Below are 23,097 nucleotides of genomic sequence, written 5' to 3' on the forward strand. Positions count from 1 at the left end.
TTAAAAAATTTATTTTTAGAGAGAGAAAGGGAGAGAGAATATAAATCCATGTGAGAGGTTGCCTCCCACACACACCCTCAAGGATTTATTGATTGATTATTGATCCTATTCCATTGATTATATGTCTATCCTTAAACCAGTACTGATTATTGTAGGTTTGTAGTAAGTTTTGAAATTCAGTCCACCAACTCTGTTCTTTTTAAAATATTGTTTTGGCTTTCTGGCTTTCTTGCCTTTCCATGTTAATTTTAGAATCAGCTTGTCAATTTCTGGGGGGAAATGCCAGCTGAGGTTTTGATAGGGATTGTGTTGCATCTATAGGTCCATTTGGGGGAGTATTTCCATTTTAACGACAATAAGCCTTCTGATCCATAAACATGAAGTGTCTTTCTATTTAATCATCTTTCATCTTTCAGCAATATTTGTAGTTTTTGTTTCCTTTCTTCTTTTTTGTAATTCTTACCTGAGGATATGTTTTAAATGATTTTTTAGAGAGAGAAGAAAAGAGAGAGAAAAACATCAATCTGCTGCCTCTGGTATGCATCCCGGCCAGGGCTCAAACCTGCAAACTTCAATTTCCTGACTGGGAATTGAACCCGCAACCTTTGGATGTATGGGATGGCACTCCAACCAACTGAGCCACACCAGCCAGGGCTATTTTGTAGTTTTTAGTGTAGAAGTCTTACACTTCTGTTGTTAAATTTATTCCTAAGAATTTTGTTCTTTTTGATGCTATACAAGTGGAATGTTTTAATTTCCTTTTGGATTGTTCATTGAGAGTGAATATAAATACAATTGATTTTTGTAGATTCATTTTGTTTCCTGCATACTTGCTTAGCTCATTAGTTGTAATAATTATTAAATGAGTTCCTTAGGCTTTTCTAAATATATCCCCTCTGCAAATAAAGATAAGTTTCTTTCTTCTTTTCCAAACTGTATGCTTTTTTGCCTAATTGCCCTCTTTAGGACCTCAAGTATAATAGTGAATAGACTTAGGGGTGAGAGAGAACCTCCTGGTCTTATTCTTGATCTTAGGGGGAAAACATTTAACTTTTTATCACTAAGTGTACCTTACCTGCTTTTCTTTCATTAATACTTTTTAAATCCTCACCTGAGGGTATGCTTATTGACGAGAGAGAGAGAGAGAGAGAGAGAGAGAGAGAGAGAGAGAGAGATTGATTGCCTCCTATAGGCGCCCCAACCAGGGATTAAACCCGCAACCTAGGTATGTGCCCTGGAAGCCACAACTTTAGGTCTACCAGCTGCTCCATCCAATTGAGTCACCTGCCAGGGCCCATTTAATGGCTCCTGATACATAGGCCCAGTTTGCTTTGCCAAAGGGTCCATTGGTTCTTCACATTGTACACTAGCTTTAGCACAGTTTTGTAGTAGTTGGATGTTATGATGTGTTAAATAGCTAATAAGTGAAAGTGGCATGAAATTATTTCATCTCCATTTTTAGAATTATTTAATGTGATTTGTTAGTAGTAGTATATGTGAGAATTAGATTAATTCCTCATATTCATTTGGAAAATTGGTGCCTTAATTAAAAATGTGAAACATGCGAAACCTTTTTTTGGTGTCTGATGTTGTTTTGCTTGCATCTTTCCTGCAGCCTGCCGATGTTCACCGTGCTCAGGAAGTTTACCATCCCGCTGACTTTACTCCTGGAAACCATCATACTCGGGTGATTGCTTTTTCCTCGGTTCCTCCGACTCCTCTCTCCCTTCCCTGCAGTCATTTTCCCTAGCAAATCCTCAACATCCAGTCCTCTTTCCAAACAGTTGATTTGAATTACTAGTAGCTGTAACTTAAGGACATATAGTTCAACTTAAAAGCAGTCTCCTGTTTTCATGATTCCCTACCAACTTAATGAATGATTTGTTTTGTTTTATTAATCTTCACCAGAGGATATTTTTGCACTTGATGTTCCTACAGAGAGTGGAAGTGAGGGGAAGAGACATATCAGTTGGTTGCCTCCCACACGCACCCTGACAGGGACTGGGGGTTGAGCCTTCAACCCAGGTACCTGATCTTGACCGGGAATTGAACCTGGGACTCTTCAGTACGAGGGCCAACACTCTATACACTGAGCCAAACTGGCTAGGGCGAGTGATTTTTTTAAAAATCCTCACCTGAGGATATGTTTTTATTGATGAGAGAGAGAGAGAGAGAGAGAGAGAGAGAGAGAGAGAGAGAGACAGAGGAAGGGAGAGACAGAGCAAAACATTGATAGGTTGCCTCCCACATGCACCCCCAACTAGGGATGGAGCCCACAACCTTTTGTGTATGGGATGACGTCCAGCCAACTTTGCCACACTAACCAAGTCATGAGTGATTTTTTTATTGTAGTTTTACATTAGACAAATAATGCATGTTTGTGGTAGATATTTATAAAAAGCCACCACCACTACCAAACAGATGTAAATCTGTTTCCTGATCCAGAGGGAATGTACACTGATTTTGGAACACAGAGGGACAGTTTTCCACACAAAACTGTTAGGGTAGGAGGGGAGGTGATTCTGATGCAGAGATTATGATGTGACACAATCAGAGTAAGTTGATTTTTATAATGTTGGTTTAGAAATTTCTCATAAGGATACTCAGGTTGACACTCAAAAAGGTCATTCCTGATTTGCTGTGAAGATTATTTAGCCATGAAATTTGGGTGGTGGCCCAGTCCTTTAAGTCCTGCTGTTGAATTTTATCTTAACCTTTGGATGCTTGATAAAGTACATACTGACTAGCCCTACCAGCACGAGCTGTCCTGCATTTTGTCTCAGCGTCTCTCCAGTGACAGCAGAGAAAGACACTCATAACCAGATTAAGGCAGTTGCTTAAGAAACACAGTAAATTTGGTTTGACTTACTCATCTCCTTAAAGATACTTTTCTAATGCTTTCTCTAGGTAAAGCAGTATTCCTTAGATTTTAGCTATAAAACGGTTAACAATGTCTATTGTCAGTTTGTTTTAAAAATAGAATCCATATGTTTTCACGCTCCTTCTTTCCTTGGTCTGTCTGCCTGCCTAGCTAACCGTCTATTTATCTGTGACAGGAAACAGTATCCCTTGAACATCATCATCAGTGTCTTTGCCATCGTTCTCGGCGCTTTCATAGCAGCTGGGTAAGACTTTGGGCAGTTTCTGCTCAGTAACTTCTTTGTGTTTGTGACAATAGGCCCAGCCCGCTCTCACTTTTATTTCCCATCTGGCTGAGCAGCCAAGAGACAGATCCGTTGATGTCAGGGGGACCCCCGTGTGTTCCTGTGAAAGCCAAGCTGGATTCCATGTGGGCCAGAACATGTCTGAGGATATACAAAGAGAGCGTTATACGATATGAATGCAGCTTTCCTTCATAAAAAGGACGGAACTGTTTACTTTCATTACTGAGTATTTGTCTTCAGTATAAAATTTTACTTGAAAACTTGGGCATTTGATCAAGAAGAATAGCAGTTTCATAAAGCCCTTGAGTGCTGTGGTGCCTGAGGAGTCAGTAATCCAAGGGCAGAACCTCTCATGAAAAGCTTAGGCATGTTTGAGACCTGAGCCAGTGCCAGTGCATGCCTCCGATCTTACTCCCTGATATGCAAGACCAGGAGTGAGAACTCCACGTTGGCATTTGAAAGCCCATCTTAATCATGAAGACTTTTGCTCAAACAAAATCAGACGAGTCAAGTAGCTAAGAAAGGGTGTGCTCTGTTAGCGTGCCCTCCTCCCACAGCGCTCCGGGCCTCTGCACAGCCTCCCCTTCTGGGTCTCAGAGCTCGGCGTGAAACCGCTGACCTAGAGCCAGTGGAAGACTTTTACGGAAACTGGTTTATAGGAATGTCTGCGAGCCCGTGGTGAGGAATGGCACTTCAGGTCCTGCGTGCGGGGAAGCACATTCCAGAACCTCTTGGTGGAAAGTCAGCTCATCGTTAACCTGCGTGGCACCCTAATGAGCGGGAAGGGTGGCGTGCTTCCCAAATGTCCAACACAACCTGGGAGCCAGCTGGGAGCATGAGTCTCGATTTCCCCCTTTCTCAGCACCCGCAGCCTGGATACCATCCTGGTGGGTGACAAGCGCAGTTCCGAGCTGTAGGCCAGCTGAGACCCCACCTTCTCTCCTCTCACTGAGATTAACTCATCCAAATGCAAGGAATCCTAGAATGGACTCAGTTGGATCAGCCAACTCATGCTGCTGTAACAAACAGCCCCCACATCTCAGATCGGGGGTTTAGCATGCCACACATAGTCTGCTCCCGCCACGCTGCGAACCGACACCGGTTCATGCTGTGTGTGCTCTGCTCAGTGAGATATGGGGACATTTTCAAATGCTGTGTGTGCTCTGCTCAGTGTAGCTACAGGGATCCAGGTTGAGGCACCCTGCCTCCCCCAGCCCGGGAGAGGGCCTGCGGGGACTGTGCACCAACTCTGCACACTTTGGCCCACGGTGATGAGTTAATTCCTCTGACATTTTATTTGCCAAATCGAGGCACATGTCCAGAAGAAGTTGAAATAGAATGTGTGTGAACAGCCCTAGATGAGCCACAAGGGTTAACCATGCATCTGCGCATTTATGAACAAGTAAATTCTTCTCAAACCTCTGTGCTTTTACTACTGGCCTAAACAGATGACGTTGGGAACTAGGCCCCACCCCCAGCCTCAGAGAGATCTGAGAACTCCGGGGATCCCTCAGCTCCTGAGGAAGTGAGCTCCGCCTCCCTCCCTCCCTCGGAGAAGCCTGGCTGTTTGCTCATTCAACTCTGCCAAGTTAGGGAACGGCCACCTTTTAAACACTGAGCCAAATGTGCGTAGGCAGGAGGTTTGAACCCTTATTTTGAGAGACTCCATTTCTGTGACTGAGCCAGAGAATTCTGATTTACGGTGATCTAAAATTAATTTACTTTCTCACAAATATATTTGTAGATGCTAATGCCAGTGGAAGCTTCAAGCAAAATCTAGTTTAATTTGCGTTCATATGTTGGTGCAGTTTTGGCCCCTCTCTACTCCCTCCTCTTTGGTTAGAAATCATCTTGTTTTGATATTGAAGGGGATCAGGGTATGCTGCTCCAAAGTAGGCCACTTTGGCATAAGCATTATTTTGAGCGGAAGGCGGTGGAGAGTCAACAGGTGTAGGAATTCTCTGCCCTCCCCTTTCTGCCTACGAGCGGCCACACGTTTCCCGGTGAGGTGCCCAGTCCTCCCCCAGGAACAGGAAGGCAGTTATTGGTGAGGAGTCAGCATGACAGACCTCCCTCAAACAACCCTGCTCCTCCTGCGCTTCCCCAGGGATGTCCCGGTCCCTTTCCTGCAGTGTATTTGTTCCTCCAAACCTAAACCCTCGTCTTTGTTAAAATGGCGTAGTCGCCCCTGAGTCCACAGCTTCATGGACTTCCACTTCGTCTCTGTGGATTCTGTGCACATAAAATATGACTACAATTTGCATACCTAGTTCTGCTGCTCACCTGTCCATTGCCAGTCACATTCGCAGGCCCCACGCACTGACCCCGAGAGGGCAGAGGGCCTCCTGGGCGGTGTCTGTCTGTGACTTAGGACGGGTCTGATGCCGCCTGGAAGGTCCAGGGCAGCGGGATGAATGGCAGCCTGGCCGAGCTGCCGTTCTCTCTCCTCTCTACGCCACACGCCCCCACACATTTTCATGCTAGTGTCACTATTTAAAGTGGGAATGGAGGAGAAGATCTTCAAAAGAACAGGAAGAGGGGAGCCTTAGAGGAGCCGCAGAGAGAGCATGGGCCCCTGCTTGGCCTTTTTGACGGACAAGGTGCTGGGGGTGCGGTGTGTGACTGGGCACCAGATGGAGGTGTCAGTTTCTCCAGCGACTCCTCTTGCCCCAGTCACTGCCCAGCTGTCCCCACGGCTGGACCCTGGGGATGGCCCTGTTTGCTACAATAAGCAACGGCCGCTGGGTGTGTGGGAGAGTCATTCCCCTTAGACAAGCAGAGCTCAGCAGACATGCCAGCTGGTCCGTCAGCAAAAGAAAGGGCTTTGCAGTTACAGGACCGTTAATGTCCTCTGGGTTTAAGCCATTCGCGATGGAGGCGAAGCCGCCTGATGGCCTGGTTTTGTTTGTCTGGAGGCCAAGCGGAGCATTGGGCATTCACCTCGGGGGGGGGGGGTGCGGGGGGGGTAATTACTAGCATCACCACGGATCTATCAGGGAAAGATGGACCAGGCGGCCGTGGGGGCCAAGCTGTGAGCTTCTGAATCACCCTCCTCTGCTCTCCCTCCCAGTTCCGACCTGGCCTTTAACTTGGAAGGCTACGTGTTTGTGCTCCTGAATGACATCTTCACGGCAGCGAATGGGGTCTACACGAAGCAGAAAATGGACCCGCAGGTACCGTCTCTCCCTCCTGTGTCTCAGGCTGTGTCATCTGGCCCCTGAACTTACGTGAAAACAGAAAATGAGTTGTAAAGGTGGCAAGTAATGCAATTTACACAATGTCCCTCATTTCTTTTCAGTGGTCTTATCCATATAGTTTCTTGTGACTCCTCGCCTTGCAAAGTTTTGGTTGAAAATTAGATAGGACAGGAAAAGATGCCACTCTTTTGAAGCAAAGTCAGAATATATAAAAGGGATTGTTTTGAAAGGCAAATTAAAGTTAAAAGCAGCTTTTTCCCATCATCCTCTGCGACAGGGAGACTGAGAGCAACTCCAGCGTGAGAGTCTGGGACGAGGGCCACAGTGAAGTCTGCTGCTTCCCGGGGCCTTTGTGACTTTGTGCCTAACGTCCTCAAACCTCCGCTTCCTCCCTGTGGACAGGCGACTGGAGCGGGCAGCGGCTAAGTCCTGTCCGCAGTCCCGCCTCGCTCAGTCCCGAGGGGCTGGTGGGCAGATGAGCTTTTCTTCTGAGTTGCTGCCCAGCCCTCTCCCCACCCAGCTGTTCGGGCAACTCCGAGGACGAGCCAGACATGCGTTTCTTTGTTCCAAGTTCTTTGTGTCCCGTGAGGGGGTTGCTCTGATGACAGGCTCATTCCCACGCGCTGCGCTCACGGCACTGCCTTTCTCTGCACAGACATTTGTTCTTTGATGGTGGCAGTTTCACAAAAACAGGTTTGTTGCCTTTTGAGAATCACAGTATGTCACCCTGTATGGAAAGTGGTGGAGAAGCGGCGTAGCCACTTTAATGAAGTAAATTTATGGGAGATTAGGACATGAGATACCTGGCGTCTTAACCTGCGGTTCTTCAATGGAAAGAACAGATGTTTCTAAGGAGTTCTGTTTATATTAACTTTTTTTTTTTTTAAAGAGCTCGCAAAGCCAAAGCTGGAACAATTTCTTTCCTTCTTTCCTTCCTTCCTTCCTTCCTTCCTTCCTTCCTTCCTTCCTTCCTTCCTTCCGATTTCAGAGAGGAAGGGAGGAGAGAGAGATAGAAACATCAATGATGAGAGAGAATCATTGATTGGCTGCCTCCTGCACGCCCCTTACTAGGGATCGAGCCCGCAACCCGGGCATGTGCCCCTGACCAGAATCGAACCCGGGACCCTTCAGTCCGCAGGCCGATGCTTTATTCACTGAGCCAAACTGGCTAGGGCAATATATTAACATTTTTTTATGTTCTTTATTTTGTCCCAGAGTTCTTATTTTTAATAGCCTGCTTTAAAAAATGTTAGAATGTCAGAGAAGGGTGGAACCTTGGAGGTCATCCATCTCCCTCCGTTTTATCTGTCCTTTTCGTGCGAAACAAATGTTTATTCTGAGATGACAGTGTACTTGAAGGGGAGCACTTCATGCCAGAAATGTGCTGGAAATCGTCCACTACAGAGCTGGTCAGGGTGCTTGCTAACCGCACACACTCGCGGTAGCGATGGACCTGCTGCTGAGCGGAGTTTCCGTTGTCGCAGGAGCTGGGCAAGTACGGAGTGCTCTTCTACAACGCCTGCTTCATGATCGTCCCCACCCTCATCCTCAGCGTCTCCACCGGGGACCTCCGGCAGGTGAGCGCGGCAGTTTCCATATGTAGCCTCGGGTGCCCCTGAAATAAAAGGGGAACAGGTTGTGGGGATTCCATGACAGCGGGATGGCCGACATCCCAGTCATGCCCTTTCCTGGCTGGAGGCTTTGGGGGGAGCCCCATGAAAGTCCGAGGGTGGGTCTCGCTACCCCTTGCTGGTGTGGGGAGCCTGGGGAAGCTACTCGACATAGAAGGGGATTTTGACGTTAAAAGTGAACTTATTTATTTATTACCTTGATCAGGGACATTTTAAAACCTAGACAAAGGAGAGAGAATAACTCAATGAACTCAGGGGCCACCCAGCTTCCACGCTGCCTGGTCTCTTTCCATTCACCTGGCATCCCTCCCCTGTGCCCTCACTCCCACCCCTGGAATGTTTTAGCCCTTTTGTCCCCATACCCCAGGCTCTGTGTTTAAATCTTGAGAAGGTACTTTTCTTTCGCTGTCGGCCCTGCTCCCGTAGGCGCTGCACACCAGCGAGGGACAAACACGGTGGTGGGTCAGTGGGAATGCACGAGGCCCAGCTGGAGAGAGTGGGGGCCGGCTCTTAGGGGGGCGTGTGGACACCAGCAGCGCGGGAATGCCCGCCCTGCCAGCCCTGCCTCAGAAGTTGCCAGCCACGCCGCCTCCAGGAACGTTGCCTGCATCTTAGGCAGATGTTTAAGTTCAAGTGGAACACTAGGTGCTGGGCAAAACCTCGTCCATGTGGCCTCGGCCACCCCCCTGCTGCGGCGTTAACCCTCGAGTTGCTGGGCCTGGGTGTCTGAGCAGCCGGGCAGCGATCCTGGGACGCGGTGGGGAGCACGCAGCCTGAGAGGCAGCCCCATCTGCTGTCAGGGGTTTGAAGGCTGCGTCTTCCGGGGCCTCCTGGGCTGATGCAGGGCTGATCGTTGTTTCTGAAGCTGAACCGTCTCACTTGCACAATTCCTCTCGGAAAACCAGGGGGCAGCAGGTGGGCTTGGCAGCGGCGCCCCTGGAGTCAACAGCCATGTCCATGTTTTCTATGGAGAACTGCCCAGCAACACCAGCTTTCACGCAGGGCTGCCTGGCGTAGCGGGGCTCACTGTTGGTGCAAGCACGCACCCCCCTCGGGAGGAGCAGGCAGGACGGCTGAAAGCAGTCACTCTTCAGCCGCCATCCGCAGGCTCTGAGCCATGGACAAGGCGAGATTATGAGCCTCGGTGCAGTGGCCCTCGAAGCTTGTCCCATGTCATCGCCGAGGAAACGAGTTTTTCCTTTGAAGTCCCTGAGCCCACCTGTGCTGACAGGTGGCGTTTCAGGGCTGTTGCAGATAAGGCCTGGGTTTCTTCCTTGAAGTCAAAATCTAGAAATTCCTAGAAACTTGTCCAACAGCTGATTGAAACTAAAAGCATACTTCCCGTAGGAACAATATCATGAATGGCATGGTGGCCAGAAACGGAACTTTAGGTCCCTGTGAGCAAACCGGCTAAACAGTGTGTGATGAGATGCGCCACTTCCTCCTGCTCGCCTGCCTCCGTCCGTTTGATACCAGACCCCGGAAGAGCCTTGCGGGTGGAGGGCCTTTTCCTCGCCCACAGTTGAATCAGGACAGCTTCTCCCCGTGGGTCATTTTCACCGGGGCTGCCTCCGTGTTAGATTGTGCACCAGACACCAGGAAGGAGGACTTTCTGTGCAGAGGTGTTAGTCTGCAGTGGGACACTGCACTTTACTGGCCAAGTGTGGTTTGCACCAGGAGTCGATTCGTGAATCAGACTAAATGTCAGCTTCTGTTGTTGGTGGAGGGAGCACTTGCGGAGTCGGTTTTCCTGGCTGACTGGAGAGGGGCAGTGGTGTCAGGCGGGAGATGGGGGGTGAGCCTCTGCGTGGGGGTCCCTCCTGGGCCTCGACTTCACAGGCCGTTGGTCTGCCAAGAGCAGCGATTGCTAACAGATGGGGCCTCTGTGAAAACACTCAGTGGGTGAACTTTCTTTAGTCATTTGAGTCAAAGTACTTATTTATTTTAAAAATATTTAAAAAATTTAAAATTATGGTTGACACACGATAGTGTATTAGTTTCAGGTGTACAGCGTATTGATTAGACACTTACGTTTATATAACTTAAGAAGTGATCACCTGGGTAACTCCGGCATCCGTGCCCCTGACACCATATGTAGTGATCACAATATTATTGACTACATTCCCCAGGCTGTACTTCACATCCCTGCAACTGTTTCTATACCTGGCAATGCGCCAAAGAACATTTAGTGTGTTATAGTTGATGAACTATAAGTATGCCTTTTTATGATTAGAAAGTCCTTAAATGCAAAATGGAAAGGATTCATACACCAACATATTTTTACAGTAATAATAAGTGTAAAGGAAGAAGTGCTCTATTGTTATTCCTGAATTATTTTCTGTGTGTTTAAATAAATGTCGTGCTACCTTATTTTTTAAAATGCTACCCACACAGCCTCATCATTATGAGAGACGAAACTAAAACCTGTCTTAACTTTCGGAGGCAAAGAATCCCAACGTTGTCATGACTCAGGAACATTCCTCCATCGCCCCCTGGTTAAGTGGCATCGGGCATAGAGAACTTCCATTCACTGTTCACACACATACCTGCCATTCTTTGGGGAGGTCAGTGTTTTAGTTGGGGGAGTGTGGTTTCCTCCTGTTCCCCATTTTATCTGACTTTCAGACACAGAGCCTTCCGTAGTTTCTGTTTGGTTTTGACCTTAGTCCTGGCGTCAGCCATGGGGATGTTCCTTGGCCTGGGCCTTGCCAGTCAGTATGACAGGTTTGTACTCATTGCATACTTTTCTTTCACAAGTAAGCAATTTTTTTGAAAAAAGTTTTAAGATGGAGACTTTCCAACCTATGCAGAAGGAGAGAGAATAGTGTAACAATCCCCATGTACCCAGCAACCAGTTTCAGAAATTATCAACATTTAATGTGTGTCTTTTTTTTTTTTAATCCTCACCCGAGGATACTTTTTCCATTGATTTCCAGAGAGAGTGAAAGAGAGGGGGAGGTGGGCGTGGGGTGGGGGGGAGAGAGAAAGACATTGATGTGAGAGAGACATTGATCGTGCACTGACTGCGGCTGGGAACCCTGCAACCTGGTACATGCCCTTGACCAGGAATCAAACTCCTGATCCTTGGTCCTCAGGCTGATGCTAACTGCTGAGCCGAACGGGCCAGGGTATGTGTATCTTTTTGATAAGAGAGATGGACAAAGCATCACTAATGAAATGATGACAGTGAAGTGTGACAAGGTTGTAGTTATCAGACGAGAGAATCCTACTTAATTGGTTTAAACAATTTGAATTACAAACTTAAGGATTTAAATAATTTTGAACATAAAATTATTAAAACTTGGCTAACAGTATTGCTTAACAGAAAGTGAGTAGAACTTACATTTAATCATGTTATTCAGCAATACTTATGTATAGTCTTGAGTCACCTTAAAATTATTTTTGGAGACGGGCAAGAGACAAATCATGAATAAATACTCTTTTTTATTGTCACCTGTCATTTCAAGAGGTTTGATTTTATTTTCTCAGCTAGGGACTAAGAGCAGAAAGTGAGTCCTAAACTTCTCTGTCTACTGGCTCCTCCACCAAAGTACTTTATTGCTTCATAAATAGCAAATAATTGTTTACTTGTTTATGATACTTCCTAAGCATTTGCAAGTTCTTGAAAACTTAGTTTTCTTAAGTTCATAATTAATAATCAATGCAAGTATTATTAATTTTATAATAAGCTTTCTTCTAAGGTTATTTTATAGAAAGTAAACCTAACCTGATTTTGTGACTACAATTTTAGTGAAGATTTAATGATAACCATAGCAACATAGCTACCATTTTGTTCTTGTCACCCGCAAGGTTCTAAACAATTTTATTAAATCCTCAGATCGATTTTTTTGAGGAAGTTTTAAGAAAATAATCCTTATTTTGTAAAATGAACCTGAGGTTTTAGAGAAGAAAAGTAATTTGCCCAATCTCACATAACTGGTACTGCCTAGGATTTAAAAAAATACATATTTTCTGTTGGGAAATTGGTTCCTGTACTAAATAAAATGAACAATTTGGTAAAACCAGTAGATCTAAACTGTAATGTTATTAATCTAATCATTCGTTTCCTTCAGGCTACTGAATTCAACCAATGGAAGAATGTCCTATTTATCATACAGTTTCTTCTTTCCTGTTTTTTGGGGTAAGAAATCATAGATAAGTACAAGCTTTGGTCTATGGCATCTCTTGACAGGTAATATAAAAATATATACACTCTCTCTGTTCTGTCAAAATTCCTTTGTTTGGGCTTCTCCACTTTTCTCTGGAAAGTACCCCTGTAGCAGAGGAGTGGACTGGGACCCATGTCACATGCCACATTCTATTCCAAACATGATGTTGCCTATTGATTTCCGACACTTAGTTTGACATGAAGCCAGCAGTTGGACATCCCCCAAGGGGTCCTGGACTGCAAGAGGGCGCAGACCGGGCTGAGGCACACCCCCCCCCCAGTGCATCAATGTCATGCACTGGGCTTCTAGTGTTATTATAAACTTGAAGAGAGACTTTTTTTCACTTGAACTTTACTATGTAACCATTCCATGAAGGGAATGAAGAAGTGAGCCCCCTGGGGGAGCTGTCCTGTAAGTGCTGTGGCCTGCGGAGCTGGGTGGGAGCTGTCACTCTCTGGGGCTTGACCCCGTCTGTGTACAGTTCCATATACCACCCCCCCCCATTTAATAATGTGCTTTTTAGAAAACACTTTCCTGTTAAAAGTTTTTTTTAAATCTTTAAATTCTTTATTAGTTAAGGAATTACAAATGTGTCCTCATCCCCCCATTAACTCCCATCCTCCCCCCCCCCCCGACTCATGCTCTCCTCCCCCTGTTGTCCGTGTCCATTGGTTTGGCTTATATGCATGTATACAAGTCCTTTGGTTGATCTCTTCCCCTTGTCCCCTCCCTCCCCTACTTTCCCTCTGGGGATTGATAGCCTGATCGCTGTTTCTCTGTCTCTGGATCTGTCCCTGTTCATCAGTCTATGTTGTTCTCTATATTCCACAAATGAGTGAGATCATGTGGTATTTATCTTTCTCTGACTGGCTTATTTCACTTAGCATAATGCTCTCCAGTTCCATCCAAGCTGTTGCAAAAGGTAAGAATTCCTTCTTTTTTTACCGCAGCGTAGTATTCCACTGTGTAGATGTACCACAGTTTTCTAATCCACTCATCTGTTGATGGGCACTTAGGCTGTTTCCAGATCTTAGCTATGGTGAATTGTGCTGCTATGAACATAGGGGTGCATATATCCTTTCTGATTGGTGTTTCTGGCTTCTTGGGATATATTCCTAGAAGTGGGATCACTGGGTCAAATGGGAGTTCCATTTTTAGTTTTTTGAGGAAGCTCCATACTGTTCTCCACAGTGGCTGCACCAGTCTGCATTCCCACCAGCAGTGCAGAAGGATTCCTTTTTCTCCACATCCTCTCCAGCACTTGTCGTTTGTTGATTTGTTGATGATAGCCATTCTGACAGGTGTGAGATGATAACGCATTGTCGTTTTGATTTGCATCTCTCGTATAATTAGTGACTTTGAGCATGTTTTCATATGTCTCTCAGCCCTCTGTATGTCTTCTTTCGAAAAGTGTCTATCTAGGTCCATTGCCCATTTGTTGATTGGATTGTTTATCTTTCTATTGTTAAGTTGCATGAGTTCCCTGTAGGTCTCAGTTTTTTAAGTAGGTCTTTTGAGGACACTAAAATCATCACATCATTCTACCAGCTAAGTGTCTGAACTGTGGAATCAGATGGTCTGTGTTTCAGTTGTGACTTTGCCACTTATTATCAACTAGAGCAGTGGTTGGCAAACTCATTAGTCAACAGAGCCAAATATCAACAGTAAAACGATTGAAATTTCTTTTGAGAGCCAAATTTTTTAAACTTAAACTATATAGGTAAGTACATTGTTATTAACGTAATTAGGGTACTCCTAAGGCTTAGGAAGAGCCACACTCAAGGGGCCAAAAAGCCACATGTGGCTCGTGAGCCGCAGTTTGCCGACCATGGAACCAGAGACCCGGTGCACGAAATTCATGTATGGGGTGGGGGGAGGGTGTCCCTCAGCCTGGCCTGCACCCACTCCAATCTGGGACCCCTTGGGGGGATGTCCAACTGCCGGTTTAGGCCTGATACCAGGGATCGGGCCTAAACCGGCAGTCGGACATCCCTCTCACAATCTGGGACTGCTGGCTCCTAAACACTCGCCTGCCTGCCTGCCTGCCTGATTACCCCTAACCGCTTCTGCCTGCTAGCCTGATCACCCCCTAATTGCTTCCCTGCTGGCCTGGTTGACGCCTAACTGCTCCCCTGCTGGCCCGATCGCCCCCAACTTCCCTCCCCTGCTGGACTGATGACCCCCAACTGCCCTTCCCTGCTGGCCTGGTCGCACCCAACTGCTCTCCCTTGCAGGCCTGGTCGCCCTCAAATGCGCTCCCCTGCAGGCCTGGTCCTCCACAACTGCCCTCCCCTGCCGGCCTGATCGCCCCTAACTGCCCTCCCCTGCTGGCCATCTTTTGGCGGCCATCTTGTGATGACATTGCATGTGACACCACCTAGGCTTTTATTATATAGGATGGTTCTTGGTTAAATTATTTAACCTTGTCAAGCCTCAGTTTTCTTACCTCTAAACTGGGAACAATGAGCTAAACATTAGCTGCTAAAGTATCTGATTTATACGGTGGGCTTTGTGAACTGAATGAGCAAAGAGCACTTAGAACAGTGCTAGACACATATAGAAATGCTCAATAAGTATTATATATTGTTAATATTTCTGTTTTTTGAGGCCAGCCTGTTCAGTTTGGCTGTCCTCCCTCTCTCTCTCTCTAATTCTCACCCGAGAATATGTTTTTATTGGTTTTAGAGAGAGGAAGGGAAAGAGAGAGAAACATCGATCGGTTGCCTCCTGTACCTACCCCAACCGGGGATCGAACCCACAACCTAGGTAGGTGTCCTGCCCAGAAATCAGACCTGCAACCTATGGGACGACGCTCCAACCAACTGCACCACGCAGCCAGGGCTTGCTGTCCTTTGTTCATTCCGGATAGATCTGGGTCCACCTTAGCATGGATTTGAGAGTTTTCTTCTGTGGTGTACACTTTACTCCAGGGTCCAGTGTTCATTCTGAAGCTGCTCTAGAGAGAAGCTTCCATTTCGGCCTGGAGGGTTTTCCAGAACTTTCTGCAGTTTCCCACTTAAAGGACACTGGGATGGGCCCATTGCTTCTTCGTCGTAGTAGCAACCAGTGTGAGCTCTGAGAATGTCCTTGGGTTTCAGAACAACTGGCGCTGGGCTCGGCCTGTCCCTTCTCTCAGGTCCCTGCTCAAGGAGCGTCCACCCCAGACTCCAGAGGCCTCAGACGCTCAGCCTCCTACTTATAGTCACTGCTTTCAAGTTTGCATTTCAAACTTTTTCAACCACCGAACCTCTATTCCAAGTTGAAAATAAATTTAAAAAATTATAACACTTAAAAAATGTGATTTAAAAGCCAATGGAATGGTGAAGAAGAGGGGCTTTCTTTGGAGTTATGGTGAAGGGCTCAGCGTTAAGAAATGCTATTTGTAATCAGGAGTTTGTAAATAAAGCGTATGATGGAGTGAAAGTGTGTCAGGAAGATAAGCGGGACTGTGGGAGCGAAGATTGTAACAGACAGACTGGAAGTAAGCTGACCAGCTGGATTTTAAAAGCTGGTTCTGCAGGTCTTTTTAATCTCGCTGAGAAATGACAGGTTCTGATTCATACCGGCCACTGGCACCCGCCCCCAGGCCCGAGGACAATTATCCTAATATGTTTCTGCCCCAGTAACAGGCCCTTTAATCCCACGGAAGCAGTAATGTATTCCTTAATAAAAACACAAAAGCATCAAATTTCCCTACTCGGGGGATAAAAAGTGTTCTATTCTTTGAACTGTCATTGATACTGGCGAGATGCGGCATACGAGAGAAAACAGGATGCTGTGGATTGCTGGGCGATGGGACAGCAGAGCTTTGAGGTTTGCAGATATTCCCATAATTCCCCAGCAAACAAATCTTAGTGTATGATCGATGCTCTAGGAAGATGGGCCCTATTCATCCCATGACCAACGTCCTCACACGTCACGGAGGCCTGGGGTTGAAGAGTCCTACCAGAGATGGCAAGATGAGAATTCTTGACATTCTTTGAAACCTGGAATTATAGAAGAGTCATGTTCCAGGTACCGTTGTGGTCGGTGCAGGAGTGTTAAAGTGCCTTTTAGTATCTGAACATCTGTTTTGAATTTCTATATATGCTTGTGCATGGGATGATAACCAGCAGCAGGTTGTAAATGAGGTCATTTAAATTCTGCTTGTGACTGCCACCAGCGTGTCAGACAGGCTTGGGTAAATATTTGTGTGTGTGTGTCATTTGCAGAAACAGAAAGAAACCTTTGAGCAGGGGTTCTGGTCCAGGGCTGTCCACATGGGCACCTCTAGCCCTTGGGCATAGCTGGCATATGCTATCTAAATAGATGTATATCATATACTAGTGGGCCAGTGCACGAAATTCGTGCATGGGGGGGGGGCGGTCCCTCATTTTGGCCTGCGCCTTTTTTTTTTGGGGACCCCTAGGGGAATGTTTGACGGCCTGGGGGATAAGGCTAAAACCGGAATTCAGCCTTCCGTCTTGCAATCAGGGACTTCGGGCTCCTAACCGCTCACCTGCCTGCCTGCCTGATTGTCCCTAACCACTCTACCTGCTGGCCTGCTCACCCCCAACTGCCCCCCCCCCACCGGCTTGCTTTTCTCCCAACTTCCCCCCCCCCCGGCCTGATTGCCCCCAACTGCCCCCCCCCACCACCAGCCTGCTTGCCCCCAACTGCCCCCACTGCCAGCCTGCTTGCCCCCAACTGCCCTCCCCCCCACACCGGCCTGATCACCTCCAACTGCCCTCCCTTCATGGCCTGATTGCCCCTCACCGCCTCTGCCTCGGCCCCGCCACCATGGCTTTGTCTGGAAGGTCTCCCGGAAGGTCTCCCAGTCTAATTAGCATATTTCCCTTTTATTAGTATAGATGTGCTATTATTTTTCAAATGTACACAGATGATATGCAATTTAAAAAATGCAGAATGGAAAAAAGCTGCTGAGTATTTGCAGTGCTTTTAAATATCTTTGCATTTTATTCATCCACAGGTACCCAAATCAAAACTATCATATGCAGTGGTGTTTGCTTTTTGGTGTTAAAAGTGGTGTGGTTTCCTTTGGACTGAGTTAATAGAGGTTCTTTTAGTTTAGAACCTGGGTCTTTACCAAAGGATTGCACAGGTACTTATTTGCATATAGAAATACATTATGTTTCTTAGAAAAAAACACAACACTACTTTGATCTCAGTGGTTTTATATTCATCCTCTTTGGGGACACCTAGTGGTTACACTAAGAAGTGCAGCCTTTCTGTGGAGACGACATCTGTTACCAAGATCTGCTGGCTAATTCAGACCCGCCCCCAACACCCCCTCAACCCCCCCGCCCCCCCCCGCCCCCCCCTCCCCTCCCGCCATGCCCAGGACGTTAGAGAGGGGGCTCCTCCCCAGCTGGCCAGAGAGTGTCCTGGTCGCCCACACTTGTGGTAGATGGACATTGGAGTCTTAGAACCAAGGTGTCCGTGATTCTGAACGCAGCCCCGATGGTTTCACTAAAATGTGGGATGGAGAAAATGCGTGACCAGAACCCTAGGATAGGAACCAAAGCGAAAATAAAACTACAGGACGTCCATGCTGGCCCTGGTGAGGAGGCCTGCTGGACGCTTTCCTGTGTCCGAGTTGGGGTGGTCCCCTGCCCTGGGCTGCGCTCTCTGATGTAGACTCTGAGCTCCTGCAGAGCAGATGCTGGGGGCACTGTCTCTTACGCCCCCCCGCCCGCCCAGCAGAGCCCGCCCAGCAGAGCCGCCACTCACCACCGCAGGCTGCGCTTTTTAATCTTTTCATTTTATGCGTGAGCAGGATTATTCATAGTTCCTCGGGGCTCTACATTAATGTTGAATATATTAAAAATGTAAAAATTAAAATGGAGATTTCGTTAAGCCTTTAATATATAAATACTGCTGCTCTATTTATAAAGCCAGTAATTTTTGCATAAACATAATTTTACTTTCATTATTTGATTAATGGTTTGTTATCTCAAGTTTAACTGATTAAAATCTCCTAAACAATTTACTGTAAATTAGTTCCAGTCGTTCGCTGAGGTCGACCCCTTCCAACTCTCCCATCCACACTCGTCTTGTATACTTGTTTCTTCTATCTCCTTCGGTTCATCCTCTCTATATGTCCAAACCATCTCAACATCCCTTTCTTGATCCTCGACACTACATCTTCTTTCACTCCACAACGTTCCCTAAAATTAACTTAATAAACTTAAAGTTTTAAGTCAACTTTGCACTGTACGTGCGCGCCCGTACGTGGTTTTTTGTGGAAGAGCCACACTCAAGGGGCCAAAGAGCCACATGTGGCTTGCGAGCTGCGGTTTGCCGATCACTGCCGTAGCCGTTTTGGCTCAGTGGATGGAGTGTCGGCCTGGGGACTGAAGGGTCCTGGGTTTGATTCCGGCCAAGGGCGCATGCCTGAGTTGCGGGATTGATTCCTAGTGGAGGGCGTGTAGGAGGCAACTGATGGATGATTCTCTCTCATCATTGATGTTTCTCTCTCTCCCTCTCCCTTCCTTTCTGAAATCAATAAAAATATATTTTTAAAAAAATTAGTTCCATTTACAACTTAGTGAATTAAAAGGTTTTTAACCTTTTAAAACTGCATTTACAATCTGCTTTACCTGATTTCCCCCCAGTAATTTCAGGCCCTAATGCGGCCCTAGCAAAGCTGATGAACCTGGTGGCTTTGCATAGCAAAGCGCCCTTTGAAACCTAAGAAACCAAAGTTGAAAATATCATAATTCAGCTTCTTTTTAACATGCGAGTAGCGTGTGCCGATTTACTCAGATTCCCTGACTCCTTTCAGATGAAACCTGCAAGTCTGTCAGCTGCAATTTTCAAATTAAAGCCACACAGGCCGAGACGGCGGCTTCTCTCACTTGTCAAATTATTGCAATTACCTCGATAACAGACATTTTCCTGAGAATTACAAAATTGAAGATTGTAATTGAGTCTGTTCCTCAGCTTTATGTTAACGCGTGATGTACTTTAATCTTTGTTCTCTACCACCCCTGCTAATAAAATAATAAACATCTCAGGCCAAACACCGTTACTGTTCTGATTCCGATTCTGTTACCAGCAGTGAGAGATCTGGGCCTGGATTGGAGACTGAGGGCTGACTTCCCGCAGGATTTATCTCCAGGCGCACTGGCTGAGTCCTATCTTAGGGTTCCCTCTGCCCCTGCCTTCCAACTGGGATTTGGCTTTAAAATCCAGTGTCCTTCTCCGCCCCCCGACCCCCCCCCCCTCATTCCTGGTGTTGATTGTGATCTGTCAGCATTTAATCACCTGATTCAGGTGGGTGGTATGCTGCACCCCACTTGGGTGGAAGCCAGTTTCCTTCACTCCTTGGTTGAAACGAATCTTTCTTCCTGTCCCTGAGGCTGGGTTGTAGATTCTCTCCTGGGCGGGTATATTCTCCTGTCTGGTGCCTGGGCACAGTCTGTGGTCATTTCATTGACAAGTGGGTATGAAGTACTGACAGGGTCGACTGCCTGTCGCGTTAACTTTGGTAATAGGCCCAGGGGCATCGCTGACATGGACACCCATTCACGTCCATCGCCTTTGTCCAAAGCCAGCAGCTGCTCGCCGACTTTCCCTCCTGACACCTGTGCTTCTCAGCGCTGGCTGCTCATGGGCTTCCTCGCGGAGCCGAGACTGCCTGCGCCCCCCCACCCCCCCCCCTCCCCGGCACCCCTGGAAGGAGGGCTCTGCCAGGCACCACTGTGTGGAAAAGGGCACCAGGTGCCTGGCTGGTGGCCGGGGTTAGAGTGCGGGCTGTGCACCGGCGGCTCTCAGGTTCAGTTCCCAGGCACGGACCTGGGTTGCAGGTTCTATCCCTGCCCGGGTCAGGGCATGTGCAGGAGGCAGCTAGTCAATGTGTCTCTCTCACATCGATGTTTCTATCTCTCTGTCTCTCTCTCTCCCTTCCTCCCTTCTACTCTCTCTAAAACAACAAATCAATGGAAAAAATATCCTCGGGTGAGGCTTAACAACAACAAAAAAGTGCACCAGGTGATTCTGATGCACAGAGGGGATTAAAACCCAGTGCTGTAGTGTAGCTGTCAAACAAAAGATTTCAGATCGTTTAAAAAAATCTCATTGTTCTTCATTAAAAAAAAATCTCATTGTTCTTACCCCCTTTCTGAGGAAACATGAATGGGAAAGAGACAGACAAAGTGAAAAGACACTTAAGGTAGGAAGTCTGGCAAATGCACGACTGGACCATTCTCCTGTGGAAGGGCAGAATTAAAAAGACGTTTTAATATGTAGGTTCTAGAGCCCATTAAAGTGCCCGCGGGGTCACTCGCCGACTGAGGCAGCCGTGGTTCTCACGTGCTCAGGTGTCGCTCCCTCGCAGGTTCCTGCTGATGTACTCCACCGTGCTGTGCAGCCACTACAACTCGGCGCTGACCACCGCCGTGGTGGGAGCCATCAAGGTAAGGGGTGAAGCCGGGATGTGGAGTCGAGTCGGGACTTCCCGTGAGCCCGGTCTTCGCCGTAGAAACCCAGTTTGATTTTGTTGTTACCAGTGGAGTAAGAAGGGAGGCTGTGACATTTCCACCGGTGCCTGGGCGATCACTTCTTCCGTCTTCTAACCCAGAAAACGGAGGGGGGACTAGCTCATTGGAAAAGGGGAGGCAGATTATGATGTTTTAATTGGGGGTCGTGCAGGAGCATGGTCTGGGAAATGGAGTCAAAAAGCTGAAACATGGCCAGACTCCCGCGCTCACCGAGACGCCCTGCCACCTGCACGTTGGTTTCCTGGGAGGATCTGCCAGCGAAGAAGGGGAACCCTTGTGAAGAGGGCGCGCTCACCGAGACGCCCTGCCATCTGCATGTTGGTTTCCTGGGAGGATCTGCCAGCGAAGAAGGGGAACCCTTGTGAAGAGGGCCGCTCAGTGACAAGGTGCCCCGCTCACGTGGGCCCTGGGCGTGTGTGTGTGTGCGTGTGTGCGTGTGTGTGTGTGTGTGTGTGTGTGTGTGTGTGTGTGTGCAGGCAGCTGAGGGCACACATGGATGAAGAGGACAGGGGTCTGCGTTCTCTTCCACATTGCTTTGTCTTCCTACTCACATGGACTAGGTGGGGAAGCTGCCTGGCCCGGGGAGGCTGTCCGCAGGCTGCCCAGAGGCCTCCTGGGATACGCTGGGCAGAGAGCGACCTGGAATTGATGAGACGTCTCTGCTCCGTTCAAGTTTAGGGTCAATATAATGAAAGTTCACGGCCCAGTGATGGTAGAGAGATGGGGTCTGGAAAGTTGGTTATTACCCAACTCTTACCTCTGCTTCCTGTGTGTGAAGCATGAATAATGCAGTCTTCTGTGATTGCCATGCCATAGTTCACTTCATTTTTTTAAACTGCAATGGATTTTTATTCATTCATCCAACATTCTGTGAGCACCTACTATGTGCAAAGCAACTAAAAGACTTAGTTTCAGATTTCACCATGGACATGTATTTTCCCCCTAAATTCTTCACTTTTAAAATGACTGACCGTCTCTTTCCCTGCAGAACGTATCCATTGCCTACATTGGGATGTTAGTCGGTGGAGACTACGTTTTCTCTGTGTTAAACTTCATAGGGTTAAATATTTGGTAAGTGGGGTTTTTAAGTGAACTCATTTTTGCAAAATATGAATTTGTAAAAGTCTGACTAATCTATAATAATAAAAGCATAATATGCAAATTGACCGAACAACCGAACAGCAGAACGACCATCTGGACGACCACGCTATGACACGCACTGGCGCCAGGCCAGCCAAGGTGGATGTGATGTGATTGGTTGAGGGGCCCCACCATCGCCTCACGATAGCCCCACAGAGGGAGGCCTAGGCTACCCTCTGCACAGCCATCAATCTCGGATCCACGGCTGAGTGGGTGCGGCCTCCCTCTGCGGGGCAATCGATCGCAGAGCCCTGTGACCGATTGCCCCGCAGAGGGAGGCCTAGGCTACCAGCCAGCAATGCCGTGGCGGGTGTGCGGGGCTGGCCAGCAATCGCCCCGCAGAGGGAGGCCCAGGCCAGCCAAGTGATGGCACCCCATGCCTGTCGCCCACAGAGGGAGGCGACCAGTGGTGGGGGAGGGGGGCGTGCAGCACTGCACAGATGGCAAGCAGTGGCAGTGGTGGGGGCAGGGCCAGCTGCCAGCAGCCGGGGGAAGGAAAGCCCCAATAGACCCTGATTGCCAGCCAGGTCTAGGGACCCTACCCGAGGGGTCTCAGATTGCGAGAGGGTGCAGGCCGGGCTGAGGGACACCCCACCCCCACCCTGCCCGTGCATAAATTTTGTGCACTGGGCCTCTAGTGTGTTCTAAGTGAAGGAGTAGTGTTTTGACATGCCAATTTCTAAGATAATTTCACTTAAACCATTCAGTTCATCTGTTTCCCCTCGTGTGTCACGAGTAATGAACATTCCAGGGCTGAGGTCAGCTTTAATCCACGCGCCTTCCTCCCGGAAGAGCCACCGTCTGTCTCCCTCTGGTGCAGTGGCCTCCTTAAACTTGTGTGCCGTCAAAGCGCCACATGCTGAGGATAGCGAGAGGGAAGACCAAAATACTTTTTTTTTTTTTTAAATATATTTTATTGATTTTTCACAGAGAGGAAGGGAGAGAGATAGAGAGTCAGAAACATCGATGAGAGAGAAACATCGATCAGCTGCCTCCTGCACATCTCCTACTGGGGATGTGCCCGCAACCAAGGTACATGCCCTTCACCGGAATCGAACCTGGGACCTTTCAGTCCGCAGGCCGACGCTCAATCCACTGAGCCAAACCGGTCTCGGCCAAAATACTTTTAAAGGGCATTTTGGGGTCCCAGACATGGGCGCTATTTTAGGATAATAATGTATAGTTTATTCAGTAATAACCAAGGGCTTATTTTCTCAACCACGTTCTGTGTTAGATTTGATCTACTCTTTTTTTTCCTGCCCCCAAAGATTTCTGAAATAAGAGGGGTAATTCTC

The 23,097-nt window shown here is 47.6% G+C and overlaps 1 protein-coding gene across 9 annotated transcripts in view; it reads left to right on the top strand.

Annotated features, from left to right (window-relative positions):
* The window catches only part of SLC35D2 (solute carrier family 35 member D2), a 51,314-nt gene that overhangs the window by 27,541 nt on the left and 676 nt on the right, over positions 1-23,097 (top strand). For 6 of the 9 annotated variants that reach the window (XM_014466941.2, XM_014466943.2, XM_006101528.3 and 3 more), the window contains 7 exons: positions 1,616-1,687; positions 3,057-3,125; positions 6,235-6,337; positions 7,846-7,938; positions 12,066-12,133; positions 20,500-20,578; positions 21,651-21,733. In XM_014466941.2, coding sequence (XP_014322427.1) covers positions 1,616-1,687; positions 3,057-3,125; positions 6,235-6,337; positions 7,846-7,938; positions 12,066-12,133; positions 20,500-20,578; positions 21,651-21,733 — 567 coding nt within the window. Of the gene's footprint in view, positions 1-1,615; positions 1,688-3,056; positions 3,126-6,234; positions 6,338-7,845; positions 7,939-8,418; positions 8,623-12,065; positions 12,134-20,499; positions 20,579-21,650; positions 21,734-23,097 lie in introns of those variants that run through there. The other 3 variants (XM_014466942.2, XM_023765022.1, XM_014466944.2) reach the window with 3 other exon arrangements.

This window comes from Myotis lucifugus, unplaced genomic scaffold, assembly GCF_000147115.1.
Source record: "Myotis lucifugus unplaced genomic scaffold, Myoluc2.0 scaffold_371, whole genome shotgun sequence".
NCBI classification, from domain to species: Eukaryota; Metazoa; Chordata; class Mammalia; order Chiroptera; family Vespertilionidae; genus Myotis; species Myotis lucifugus.